We start from the raw sequence: 13,492 nt of genomic DNA on the forward strand, positions 1-13,492 counted from the left end.
AGGCTGGGGGATGTGGACCTGGTGCTCAATGGGGTACGATTGCCCCGAAAGACCAGGTCCGCAGCCTGGGGGTCATTCTTGACTCCCAGCTGACCATGGAGGCTCAAGTCTCGGCTGTGAGCCGGGCGGCGCTGTATCAACTCCATCTGATACGGAGGCTGCGCCCCTACCTTCCCAACCATCTGCTCCCACCGGTAGTACATGCCCTGGTCACCTCTCGCCTAGACTACTGTAATGCGCTCTACGTGGGGTTACCTTTGAAAACGGTCCGGAAGCTGCAACTGGTATAGAATGAGGCGGCTCGTCTGATTAAAGGCAGCCGCTGGCAAGATCACATCACTCCAGTGCTGAAGGAGTTGCACTGGCTACCGGTTGTTTACCGGGCCCAATTCAAGGTGTTGGTTTTGACCTTTAAAACCCTATACGGTTTTAGCCCAGTCTATCTGAAGGAGCGCCTCCAGCATCGTCAGGGATGCCGCTCAACAAGATCAGACTCAGAAGACCTTCTCTCGATCCCACCGGTTAAAACAGCTAGACTGGTGAGGACTAGAGAGAGGGCTTTTTCAATAGTGGCCCCCACCCTGTGGAACTCTCTCCCAAATGATCTCCGCCATGCCCCTTCTATGATAAGCTTCCGCCGGGCCTTGAAGACCTGGCTCTTCAGGCAGGCTTTTGGGGTGGGTTAGGTTTTTTACTGATTATGGTTTTAAATTTTAATGTTTTAATGTATTGTTTTATCTTGTACGTCGCCCAGAGTGGCTGGACAACCAGCCAGATGGGCGACTAATAAATTTAATAAATAAATAAATAAATAAAACAACGCAATAAATAGAAGCTCAATAAACTCCCCAAAAGCAAGCTAGCAAACTAAAGTAGGGAAATAGTACAGCAAAAATAGTACGTAGGGCAAAACAAACAACACAGCAGTGAATTTTCAAAGGCCAACTGAAACAGAAGCATTTTAATCTGCCTTTGGAAGGCCAATAGAAGGAGACTGTAAGCACTTCTCTTAAAAAAAAAAGGGACCTGGTACTCATAAGGTGGAATCCAGAGCAAAAAACCTTGTGCTAGGGTGACTATGGGCGAAGATGTTCCTTGAGACAATCATAACCCAAAGCATTCAGTCATCATCCCAATCTAGCAAGAGGTTATATGTATATAGAGTCATGCTTCCTCACACATATCCTGGATTAAGAGCTGCATGTGCAAAGTGGTGGTGCTGAAGCTGTGCACACATAGCCTGGTTAGAAATTTGGCAATGATGCAAAAAAGGGCTGAGGGGGCTATGTTTAGTTCCCCCCTGTATCAACTGCTGACTGGCATAATTTTGGATGTCACTTGTTTGACCACTACAGGCAGCTAGCCCTGGCTGCTGGCTGCACTCATATATGGATAGGAGCCTTTCTCTGTAATCTTTTCAGCAAGACAGCTAGGTGGGTATCATTCCCAGCTAGAATAGTAGGCTGAGCCTATGAGGTAGTTGTTGGCCTGTGGCCTTCCAGTGAGTTCACAGCACAGACAGGATTTGAACTAGAGACAATCTGGTTCTGTTGCTGACAACATGTCTTAGTAATCAAACATTTGGAGGTCAAATTACAAAGGATAGTAAAAGAGTGATTATAAAGCTAAAATACGGCTAGCTGAACTTACTGAAGTATACCTAACTCATATTACATAAAGAAAGTAGGGCAGTTTAGTCTCATTAACAAAACTAAAGGCTGCAGTTCTAACCTTACTTATCTGGGAGTAAGCTGCACTTAATTCAATAGGACTTACCTCTGAGTAGACATGGTTAGGAATGCACTACAAAGAGAGTACAATTAAGAGACAGCAGACAGAGGACAATAAACTTCATAGCAGAATGGTGTTGTATTGATTTTTTTTGTTGGAAGGGTAGATACAATATTGACATTTTAGAGATGTTTGTCTCTGACCGTTGCTTATACGCCTCAGTAATGATGCTGTAGCTGCACATAAGCATGCTTTATATATACAAGCACATCTTAAAAAACAATTAAGAAAAGGAGAGAGATACAGGTTCATAGCTCAGTCGCATAGCTACTACACCACACCACAATTCACAATGTCTTCCTATGTGCCCCATTCATAAAACAAGCAACAAATTATAAAAATCCTTTAATTGTGTGGCAATTGCCACACAGGTTTATAAGGCACTTTTATCATCTGGAGCTGAAAAATGCAATACATGTAGTGATATCACTGCATTGTCATTATCCTCATCTAGAAGTGTCTTTAAAAACAAATAAAATTAAAATAATAAAAAGCTTCCTAAGTGGGTCAAGAGCACACAAGTGGCATTGTAGCTTCCTTTGCTGTCTCTCCTCCATTAGTCTGTTAGGCCACAGTCTTGTAATAGCTCCTTGTTCTCAAATGTCCTCCAATAAGTCACCTTGACGAACCAATTTCGACAGCACTAGTGAATTCATAGAAGCCAACGCTAATCTATTTCATTGCCCAACTTTCCAGACGCTCACAATCAAAAGTCACTCATCGAGGATATTATTCCCCGGGTTCGAGGTGGAGATGCAGCATCAATTGGAAGGCTCATGGGAAGCTGGAATGCCAATGCATACCGTTACTGGGGGAGGTCATTAAAACTTAATCCCACCGTTATTGATTTTGAGGTAAGCCTTTTCTTTCAGTTGTAGAAATTCCCCATCTCTAAAGGATTGAAAGTGTACTAGACCAGATCATTTTATATTTTTATCGTGATTCCATCTTAGAACAGGATTAAATGTAATGGGCCACTGATCTGCTGACCTTCTCCCTATTCCACAATGAGGGAATGCGTTTTTTAAAAAAACCAGCAATGCCTTCAAAGCAAGAGAGATGAGACACAGAGCTGAACTTGATCACTGAAGTTTGAGTTCATTGCAATATGGCATTGAGCTTGTCAAATAAAAGCTTTAAACAGGTATATTTATCCAAATTACATTCTTTTTGGAAAGGGGAAGGTAGATTCCCCACCCTCCAGAATACCAAATGCAGATCTAAAGCTTTTACAGAAGGATTCATATACATAGAGAGTTGATGTGGAAGTGCAACAGGAGCTTTGTGAAGTGAAATGTAACTTGTATTAGTAAGTCCTGTTGGGGGATAAAGCTACACGTATCCAGTTTTGGTCCATTGTCTTTGATAAGGGATAGCAGCGAGGTGAATAGATACGTTTCTGCTGTAGTTGGATGCTCTCTTAGTTGGACCAGATGCTTTGGGGAGGCAAGACATTGTTCTGACCCTTCCATATCAAGTTGCCAAAGGAAGCCAGTTGCAGCAGCATCACAAATATATCTGAATGAGCAACTTGGTCCACCAAAGGCTGGAAGTGAATGGAGGCCTTGTGAATCTCTTCTTCTGCCCCATCTTTCCCAGGATTCATCCCCTTGGCTTGAAGACTGTAGTTCTTAAAGGGTCAGCCTCCAGACTTAGATATGAAGTTGTTATCAAGCTTCTGGAACTTGTTGCTGGTCCGGCAAAGGGTCATCAAAATCTCATGGCTTGAAACATAGTACTCTGGGGGGAATTGGAGGTGAGCAGGGCTGGCACAAGACACTATCCCACCTGAAGTGGCAACCATGTTGTCACTCCCTGCCACTGTTCCCACCACCACTACTGCTGCAGCCTCTTCACCTCCACCTGACCCCTGCCACTGCCACTTCTCTAATCCTCCCTTTCTTCCCCTGCTACTTTTGCAGCTCCTGCCCACTCACTCACTGCCAGGAAAGTGGCGCAGGCCCTCTGTGCCTTGCTCTGTGAGGGGTCCTTCCCCAGAGTGAGACATTGTGAGTGAGGCTTCTGAGAAAGTGCCCGCACCATCTCTGCTTTGCTGCAGTGCTGGCAAACTAAAGCACAACAGACAGGTGAAGATTTACTCATATACTTAGAACTTTATGCTTCTATATATTTAAAATTTTATGTCACTTTACATAAGAATTTGCCACTGCCAGGGCAAATTGGCAGCAGCACAAGTGTTCTCTGGGTGATCTCACCTACACCGACTCACTCTGAGGAAGGACCCTTCAGGGCGAGGTACAGGGGACAAGCTAGTGGCAAGGGGCTGAAGAACAGCAGTGGACAGGGGTGAGAGGGGCTGGTGTGTGGTGGGGGAAGCCGTGTACTGTTTTTAGAGATTCATAATGAGAAATAACTCTCAGCAGTTTCTGGGTGATCTCTGCACTGATTTCCCATTCATTCTGGATAAAACTCACTACTGTTTGCTTGTAGCCTGCTCTGTAACCTTTAAATGGCTGCTTTAGGAGCTCTGCCAGTGCTTATAGTACTGGAATGGATTCAAGCACCCAATAATTACTTATGTCCACTTGAAAGTCCCCTTATCTTGACGTATGGTTGTTTGCTGAAGTGCCTTGTGCAAATATTGTTTCAAAACATCATTCTTCCAGTCTGTGTACTAGCTGTCCTGTGGCAATCTCTGCTGCCCTTGTGAAGTACAGGAAGCAAAACTTCTGCAAACAGACTGTCCTGTACAATGTGTCAGTGCTTGTGACAGCTCTGTACATTATTTGTATCTATATTGCTCTTCACCGTTTCTTCCTGGAGGACTCACAGCCCTCCTTTTCACACACTTCACCACCACCGCCGGACGAGACTGGGATCAGTAGCAGGTTAATGGTTTTGGCTGAGGATTGAGAAGATATATCTTCCCAGATCACGTTTGTGACAATTCTGGATTTCTGTGGTTGGCTTTTATGCTTTGCTCTGCAATATGTGGTTTTCCATTTGTTAAGATGAGTCATTGCCCTGTAAACTTATTCTGCCATGTTCTTGCTCTCTGCTGGTGGTACATAGCAGTTTGTGTTGTGAAGACTAATCCAGTAGATGCATGGTCCTTCCTTGGGTTTAAGTGCCTTATGCCCCTTCTGAAACACAATACACCTCAGCATAGTGGGAAAGACTGTGTCCAGGTGACTTGTATGATTGCTCAGCCTATGAAGTCCTAACTATTGCTGGGTAACTTCAAGGTTCCTGCTCACCCTTCCTTCGCATGGTTCTTTAAAACTGGATTTGGACCAGGCAGCCCTTCACATAGAGGATGCCTTCAAACAGGATGACTGTCCTCCGTAAAATAGGACAGATGACCACGGAGCGGAGTGTCCTTGGTAAGTGAAAAGTTGCCTTCAGGCCACCCATTAGCTGGTTCTGCCTTGAATAGTCTACCAAAATGTTTTCCAAGCCACTATTTGAGAATTGTCCTGACAGTTCTGAGAATGTATTCTGCCTGGGCATTACATTTTGAAATCTTTATCCATCCATTAACAACATCATGAATATTTCCCTTTCTCTTATTTCATAGCTGCAGCCCATAACTGAAATACTGCGCAGAACTAATCTTGCCCATGTCGAAGCCAAAAGGCAAAACATGAGGAGAGCTTTGGATGAATACTTAATAGAGTTCAATGCCTGTCGCTGTAGTCCGTGCCAGAACAATGGTGAACCGGTGCTGATAGGGTCCTCCTGTGTTTGTGAGTGCCAGCAGGGTTCATGGGGCCCAGCGTGTGAGAACACAAGACAGACGGGTAAGGTGAAGGAAAGGCCTGTGGAATACATCATTCTGACCCACGCTAATTGATACCTCCTGAGATTTATCCATCAATCAACACCTCCTTGCAATGCCTTCGATCACCTTACGTGTGAGGCAGCCTAAGGAGCCTTATAGAGGAATCAAATTAACAGCTCAAATGATTATTATAAGTAAACCAGGTTAAGCAAAGAAGGTTTTAGAGGTGGCAAATGTTCCAGTGTCGTAAATCATGCCAGAGGCTGTAAGACCCAAGCCAAAGAATGGCACCAGCTGAATATTAATGTTAAAGTCTTGTTAAAGCCTCATCCTACACTGGTTTATGTGTGCATAAGCTGATTTATTTCAGTGGGTTTTGGTACACCTAAGTCTGCATAGGATTGGGCCAATTTTCCTGCCCCATCTTGATCAAGGTGCCTTTGTTGCCCTTACCACTTCTTGTCATTCATATAAGTCAGTGCTGATTCCAGGTTCTTAAGCCACCTCAATGGGTCCCCTTAAACTATGGTTGGACCCTTACACAGAGAGAGACCAGGAGGAGGAGGAGGAGACAGGAGAAATTCAGCTTGGTTCACACTTTAATGCAAACATACCTAATTCTCAGTTCTCAAAACACAGCTATCCTTCAAAATTCACACATCTCCAAAATGCAGTTCACCAGTCAAAACAAGGTGGTATAGAAATGTTTTCTGAATGTTTTACAAATATGAATATTATGGACAATGCTGCTGAGGCGTGCAGCATCCCCATGTCTCCTTCCCTCCTATTCCTCCCTAATGTGCAACACTCTAAAGCAGAGAGATGTGATGTCAGGGCACTTTGAGTGCCCTGCTGCCCCACTCCACTTTAGGAGAAGGGAAACAATGCATCAGTTAGTAAGGGAGACAAGGCTTTCAGTGGCTAGTGGTCATGATGGCTATATGCAACACCTTCAAGGTCAGGAGCAGCATGCCTTTAAATCAGTCCTGTGGCCAGAAGAGGGGGGAAATGGGGCACCACCCCTCCTAAAACTGTGCTTCGCCTTCCCCCTAAGACTTGTTTTTGGAGGAAATTGACTCCTTTTTAATTGGTGACATGACAGACAGTGACAACCTCTGTTTAAAGAATGACGGCTTGTTTTAGAACAGAAACAATTTAAGAATAGGACCCTCTGAAAAGTTCATTGAAAAAGTAATGGCAAGTGCACCACAAAAGCCTCAGCTGGAAGAGCCCCCAAATGTCTGCTCACTCAAGATGTTCCCTAAATGAGGGTGGATTTTTCATGATCACAATCACCCTATAATTACTTAAGTGATCCTGAAAAAAACAGCCTGTAAAGTAACATGACTCTTGAAGAGTTAAATATTACAAATTTGTATTATGGGCTAGAGTTAGACTCCACCCCTTGGGCTTTCCTTTGCTCTGCTTTTCAGTTTCAGTTTTATTTGTGTTCTCTGCCCAGTCAGCAATAAAGAAGCATGTTTGTTTGCCTGAAGTAAGAATTTGTTTATTCTGCAGTTATTATCATGAGTAGAGCAGGATTAGGTGCTTATTGCTAAAGGGTGAAATAAAGAGATAGCTTAAAGTGATCTGAAAAAAAGGCTACCCTTTATGCTTTTAAAGTACTCACTATACTCACAATCATAGTGGCTATTTTCTTTGATTACTTGATGGTAAAGGATGAAAACAGCCCTAAAGAAATAGAAATATTGCTGTGTACACTACAGTTAGCTAATTGGATGGCTAGCCACCTAGGCTGTAACTCAGGCCTAATTTCTGGTTTTCCCAATATGTGCAGCTCAGCATGAGGCCTTTTCAGGGTTTCTGGACAGAAAAATCAACCCAGCAACCAGTAAAAAAAATCCAATAGCTTTCCACAGTTAGTTTCCAATTGCTTAGTTAGTCTTTTATATAGCAGCCAGGTAAAAAGTTCTCCCTTGATTGTCCAACAGGAGGTAAAATCTAAAAGTCAAGAACAAGACTATAAGGAGGGATTCTCAAGGAGGAATTAACAAACACACTCTATAATATTTATTTTCTCTCTGCCCTTCCCTAAACTTGTTGTATGGACAAGTTTGTTTTTCGGGTGGAATATAAAACTGAGCCACCTAATGCAGCATCAAAGCCAAGCTCAGGCATTGCTGTTATTACCAAAGTAGTTCAGGGACAGACCACAGATGAAAGGGAACTGTAGCTATAGGCAAAGTCAAGCTTTTGAGTCTTTCCTGGGGATCTCTCAAAAAAAAGGTGAGCCAATTCAACAGATTAAACGTCATTCATGTAAGTTAACACACTCCGTGAATGGAGGAGGAATGAGGGAGAATGTCACTGCCTTTCCCTTCCCTGACCTGTGCCTCATGTCTTCTTTATCTGTGGTGCTGGGGGGGTTGACTGATGCTATGCACTGCTCCTCTCCCCCCAAAGTCCTCATATAGAAATGTGGCTGTCCCACCTAACAAGGAAGGCTGGCTATAGGGCTGCTTTGAATTCCTGTTGCTGGGAAACAATAGAGAGAGAAGGGTATTATTTTCATATTCTGCTTTTGGGCTTCCCACAGGCATAGGGTAGCCACTGGGGATAACAGGATGCTGGACCAGAAAGGCCTTTGGTGTGATCCGGCAGCAGTCATGTTCTTAAGGTGGCAAAATACTCTGTTTTTATGAGAATAGACCACTACTTTTCTGGAATGTGTTCCTATTGAATTAACAGTGTTTAACTGTCCATCACCATTGGGAGCTCTCAAAATAGTCAAAATTGTTCTAATGTTATATAATAGCATTGCTAGCAGTATTTTTCACACGAGTGTGTCTGTCTGTTCCATCTAAGAAATTGAATAGTTTTTGTTTTATTTGTTTTGTCCTAAATCTGAATATATTAATGTCTTTGTCTGTAGGTTTCTAATGACAATGTATTGGTTCACAGGTCATCCAATAGATAGTAATTGGAGTTGCTGGACGCCATCGACTCCCTGCCAAGCTGGGTCTAGAAGGCGCACAAGACAGTGTATAAACCCAGCTCCTCAAAATAGTGGAACAATGTGTGCGGGAAGGAGTGTACAAACAGAGGCATGCTAACATCTTGCCATGAATGGGTGAATGGGTCATGTGGCCAGAGAGGGAAATGTAGATGTGAGTTCTGAAGCATGCATAGCAAAAAACATTGGACCATGCATATCTATGATAAAGTCAGAAGAAGTGCCCAACAGGGTGAATAAAAAGAAAAATTAATGGGGACTACCTGCTTAGGGACTAACTGCATGAGTATGGCAACTATGGCGGCTATCCTAGTTATAATGCATAAGGCTGTAATGAAAATATAGTTTTGCTGTCTAAATGGAAAGGAAGTGCAGTGAGTATTGCTGGCCTGTAACACCACAGATTGACACCTCACCCTCCACATGTATATTCAGTGTGTGGAGCAGCACTGAGTGTTCATGAGCTGTCTCAGGGTTATGGTGGTGCAGTTCCTTCCACCACGAGACCTGCTGGCAACTGAATCACTTTCACTGAACCATGCTTAGTGCATTTTGCCAGTGGTAAGCATGGGATGAATTAGGAATTGCATGGAAGAGGAAGAAGTTGCACAACCATTTCACTGCAAGGCCAAGTTTGCCTGGATACAACCTGAACTGGCCCTGTGGTTCTTGTGCATGTATATATATATCAGTGTAAATTTCATGGCTGACTCATGTAACCCCTTTGGTCCTTTTTTTTTTTTTTTTTTGCACCTACGATCTGATGGTTTCAGCATTCTACCAAAGGCCCACTTTCACAAATGGTATGAATTAGCTTTACAATATTGTGCTAAATAGGGAGCTCATGAACGTAACACCTCCATTTTCCATCTGTAGCAACAAGAAAGTTACCATGGATGGGAGAAAAAGGTTCCATGTTTGGTCATGTGATGATTGGGTCCTCACAGTCGCCAAAGACTGTCTATTAAAGGCCTGAATCCTGTGAGGACACTTTGATGTGGCATTCCCTTCTCATCCTCTCAACAGGCATATATTTGAGGCTCAGTATAACAATCGCAATCCCTGAGCTGATCGTACTGCTTCCTTTCCTCAGCTTAAGTGAACAAATTTTTAAAACAAAGCAGTCATCCTTATACAGTGATATCACTCAGTTTGACTAATACGGCACCCTTATATCTTATGCTTCTTCTGAGCACCATTTATTCCACTTGGATAGTCTTTCCAGGCAATTAGTCGCCTAAGTCTTCGGTCCCAGAAGGCAGCCATAGCTTTCTTTTTTTAAACACACACACACACACAAAATACTTTGGTGCAAGACATTTGTAAGCCATAGAATCACACAATCATTTGGTCCAGAATTCAGAGTAACTGTTTTGGCAGTCACATTCTGTAAATTCCTCAGATCTAGTTCTGAACCTTTGGCAGTAGACATGCATTTATTTAAAGAAAGTGGATCATTCTGAATTATTAGAAAATATAAAAAATAAAAGCATTAAAAAACATTGAGCATGTCAGAAATAATTACATTTTACTCTGGGCTTACAGAGGGCAAAAGGTTGAGAATGTTCTGGCTCTATATGTTTGCTGGAACTATGGAGGATAAGATGTATAAATACTTGGGACAATCCATGCCTCTTGTGGGCCTTTTATGGGGTTATGCAGGACCAGCAATTTGAGGAGTACGTCTTTGGAGGAGTGCCTGAATGCTGGAGCTCTGAAGAGGAGCTGTTTACAAGTGATGTGTTACCCTCCCTTGGCTCCCATCTATGCCTTTTGGATGCTCCCTTGGAATGCTAAAATTTCCTTGAGGGTTTTTCCCAGGTGTTCAAAAGAAAGCCATGCAAAACACAAATAGTTTAAACCAACCCCTTCCCTCTTTCACCAGCAACTTTTAGAAGGGGGAAGTACTGGCTGCAGGAATGACTTACAGACAGACATCTGTCTGGCTGACTCTAGCATGAAAATGATGGTGAGCATGCACAGGTGATTCATTTCCTGCTGGGATCATGGGGTTTGTAAGACAGGCGTAACCTGTGCAGGCTTTAAGAAAGACTTCCAGCTTGCTGTAAAGGGTCATATCACTGCAGATAAGCTCCACCACCCAAGCTGGTGTTATGGGAGGCAGTTTTCTTCTCCCTTAAAGGGAAGCATTGGATGTGCATGACCTGACTGGTGCCAACCATCCCCGTTGTTCAGCAGGTGGTATTCACCAGGCCCCAGGAGCAGCAGACCACGCAGTCCCCCCAAGCTAGTCAGCAATAAGAGGAGTTTAGTGAAGTGTCCTGCATCCAGACATGCCTCAGGGTTCTTACCAGTGTTCCAAGCCACTTACCTTACCACACTAAATGCCAAGTGCAATTAACCACATAGCCAAATTAAACCCAGGCTCACCCTGAGCCAATCAAATTAAGAACAGTGTGGAATAAGCAAAAGAAAAGTGCACTGGAGGCCAATTGAACACCCCAAAAATTCCTACTCAGCCCCAAATAGCCATTGGCAAAACCCACACTGACCTTCAGGATGGGAGAGTGGGACACTGCAAAAACCAAGAGGAAGCCCTTGGGGGCAAGGTTGCTTTTACAGCAACCCCCCTCCCCCACTGACTGGCCCAAACTGGCCACATATTCCTCCCACTGGAAGAAAGAGACTTCCTCATTCATTGTGTGGAGCAAATTTGCCTCTTTCTGAGGAATGGGCATATATCTCTTTGTGGTTCCACAGAAGGTGGACAGAGAGACAGTGCTCCACAGAGACTCCATGCCAAACAGAGAGCCATACATGCAGGAAGGAATGTATCATATTCAATATTCATCTAATTAATTCAAATGATAAGTTTGCTAACTACAGTAACTGTTCATTTGTTTTACAAATGTCACATTCCTGATTCAGAGAGCATAGAGTGAACTGTATACCAAACCAGGGTGGGATAGTGAACAAGAAAAGTTGAACATTGTTTTAATTTTGTTCCAAATGGATACACTGCAAACTTCAAAGATTCTAAAATCCAGTCTGCTATAATTTTTAATATAAACTGATGATGAATAAAAGAATCACAGCCACATGCAGCTCATCTGCTGAGGACATTGCTGCACAAATGAGGCTATTTTCCCTTTAAGACTGGCCATGAATCATCTATTAGAACACCATCATTTTGTCTCCAAGGATCCTGGAGCTAGAGATGTTAACAGTCTGGTTGATTTAAGAGCCCCTTTTGGAAAACAAGATATAAATCTCAGTGCACGAATATGCACAAGATTGAACTGAGCCCAAAGACTGTAGCTGGGAGTCTACAACCACATGTTTTGAATGAACTATTGCACAAAATGGACACAAACAAAGGATGCACACAGTGATTATTTGCCAACCAAGCAGCATTTGATTGGGCTGTACATTTTATTGCAAAGGCAAAAAAAAAATACTAAGATAAATGAACTAGATGTCAATAACAGAAGAGGGCAAAACCAAGTGAAACCAAGCATAAAACCAGGTTTCCAGACAGTCCCCCCTTCATTCTCTTCTCCACCCAAGAGTTAGTTGGGTCTGTCTTCATTTGCAGCACTAGCAATTGGCTTGGCTGGGAGCAGTGGTTTCAGCACTTTGGATAGCTCCTTGAAAGTTCAGGCTAAAACCTGGAGAGGATTCCACTGCCCCACTGACATGAAGCCACCAGCTGCCACTGGCTGGAAGGACTAGTAAGCATGGACTAATTAACATTACAGCTGCCACAGACTGGAGGAGTCATGAGAACAAGCCCTATGACTAACAGCTGCTTGAAAGAGTACAAGAAAGATAAATGCAAGGATGTAAGTCTGTCTGAAAAACACATCCTCTGACTTTCAAATACTAAATGCAGATGTGTGGGTGTCAGGAGCTTCTGGGATTGAACTGGGAGTCTTTGGAATTATATGCAGTGCCCCATGTGGTGAGCCACTGAAGTACATGTTACAGCCTCCATAGAAAGTTTACGTGATTTGACTCTACCCATGTATATAAAAAGAGCTCTGCTGGATCAGGCCAGTGGCACCTCTACTACAGCATCTTGTTCTCACGGTGGCCCAGCAGGTTCCTATGAGAAGCTTGAAAGCATCACAAGAGCACAACAGCACTCTCTCCACTAAGGCTGCCTACTGGATCCTCCTGAACTGGAAGGAATAACAGCACTTCCTGTTCTAATTGAGCCTTGCTTGAGCAACAAGGTCTTTCTGAGCTATGACATGTTTCTATATCCTGTGGTTGTTATTTGGTTCTGACTTGATCCTTGATCAGGTTTTCTGGCCCTTGGGTCTCGGTCTCGGTCTCGGTCTCGGTCTCTCTCTCTCTCTCTCTCTCTCTCTCTGTGTGTGTGTGTGTGTGTGTAATAGCTATAACTTTTTTTCCCTTTGACCTTAGTAGATGAAATCTCCAGACATAATAGCTCTTCCAAAAGGATTAAGCCTGCCAAATTGCAGGCAAATAGGTCCAGGAGGTGTTGGGATGAGCACCTTTAAGTTTGATTTTGGGTGGAAAGAACTAAAAGGGATTTGTTTTCCAGGTAAAATCATTCTCTCTGATTACAAGCTAGATCTGTTAGTCACACAGGAGCTCTCCTTCCAGTCCCCACTCCCCTTCATGGCATCTTTCTTAGAGACAAATGTTTCACTCATGCAAAGCTGCTCCAAAGCACTGGGACAGGAGAGCACTAGTAAAATAATTTCCTCTGATTACAAACTATACCTGTCAGTCACGAAGGACCCCCCACCCCATCCTCCCACACCCTGGCATTTTCCTGACATTGATTTGCTTTCTGTTAACACTTGTCTGCAGCATTTGTTTTTAAGTCTGGACCATCAAAGTGCCAGGAGTGCTTCAGGAGTCCATGCTTTGACTGATTCATCTCATGATTAATTGGATTCAGATGCACGCACCAATCTATCAGTGTGTTAGGTACCAGTCAATTTATTAAAACCCAACACAGGATGGAAAGGAAGAAAGAGATTTCACAAACT

At 43.4% G+C, this 13,492-nt stretch overlaps 1 protein-coding gene across 2 annotated transcripts in view; it reads left to right on the forward strand.

The window, feature by feature from the left end:
- The window catches only part of C8A (complement C8 alpha chain), a 45,640-nt gene extending 35,631 nt beyond the window's left edge, over positions 1-10,009 (forward strand). Inside the window, exons 9-11 of one of the 2 annotated variants that reach the window (XM_061633164.1) lie at positions 2,488-2,645; positions 5,330-5,552; positions 8,456-10,009. In XM_061633164.1, the coding sequence (XP_061489148.1) occupies positions 2,488-2,645; positions 5,330-5,552; positions 8,456-8,607 (533 nt within the window). In that variant the 3' untranslated portion in view covers positions 8,608-10,009. Of the gene's footprint in view, positions 1-2,487; positions 2,646-3,713; positions 3,810-5,329; positions 5,553-8,455 lie in introns of those variants that run through there. The other variant, XM_061633165.1, reaches the window with a different exon arrangement.
- The last annotated feature ends 3,483 nt before the right edge of the window (positions 10,010-13,492 follow it).

This window comes from Rhineura floridana, chromosome 6 (assembly GCF_030035675.1).
Source record: "Rhineura floridana isolate rRhiFlo1 chromosome 6, rRhiFlo1.hap2, whole genome shotgun sequence".
Lineage (NCBI taxonomy): Eukaryota > Metazoa > Chordata > Lepidosauria > Squamata > Rhineuridae > Rhineura > Rhineura floridana.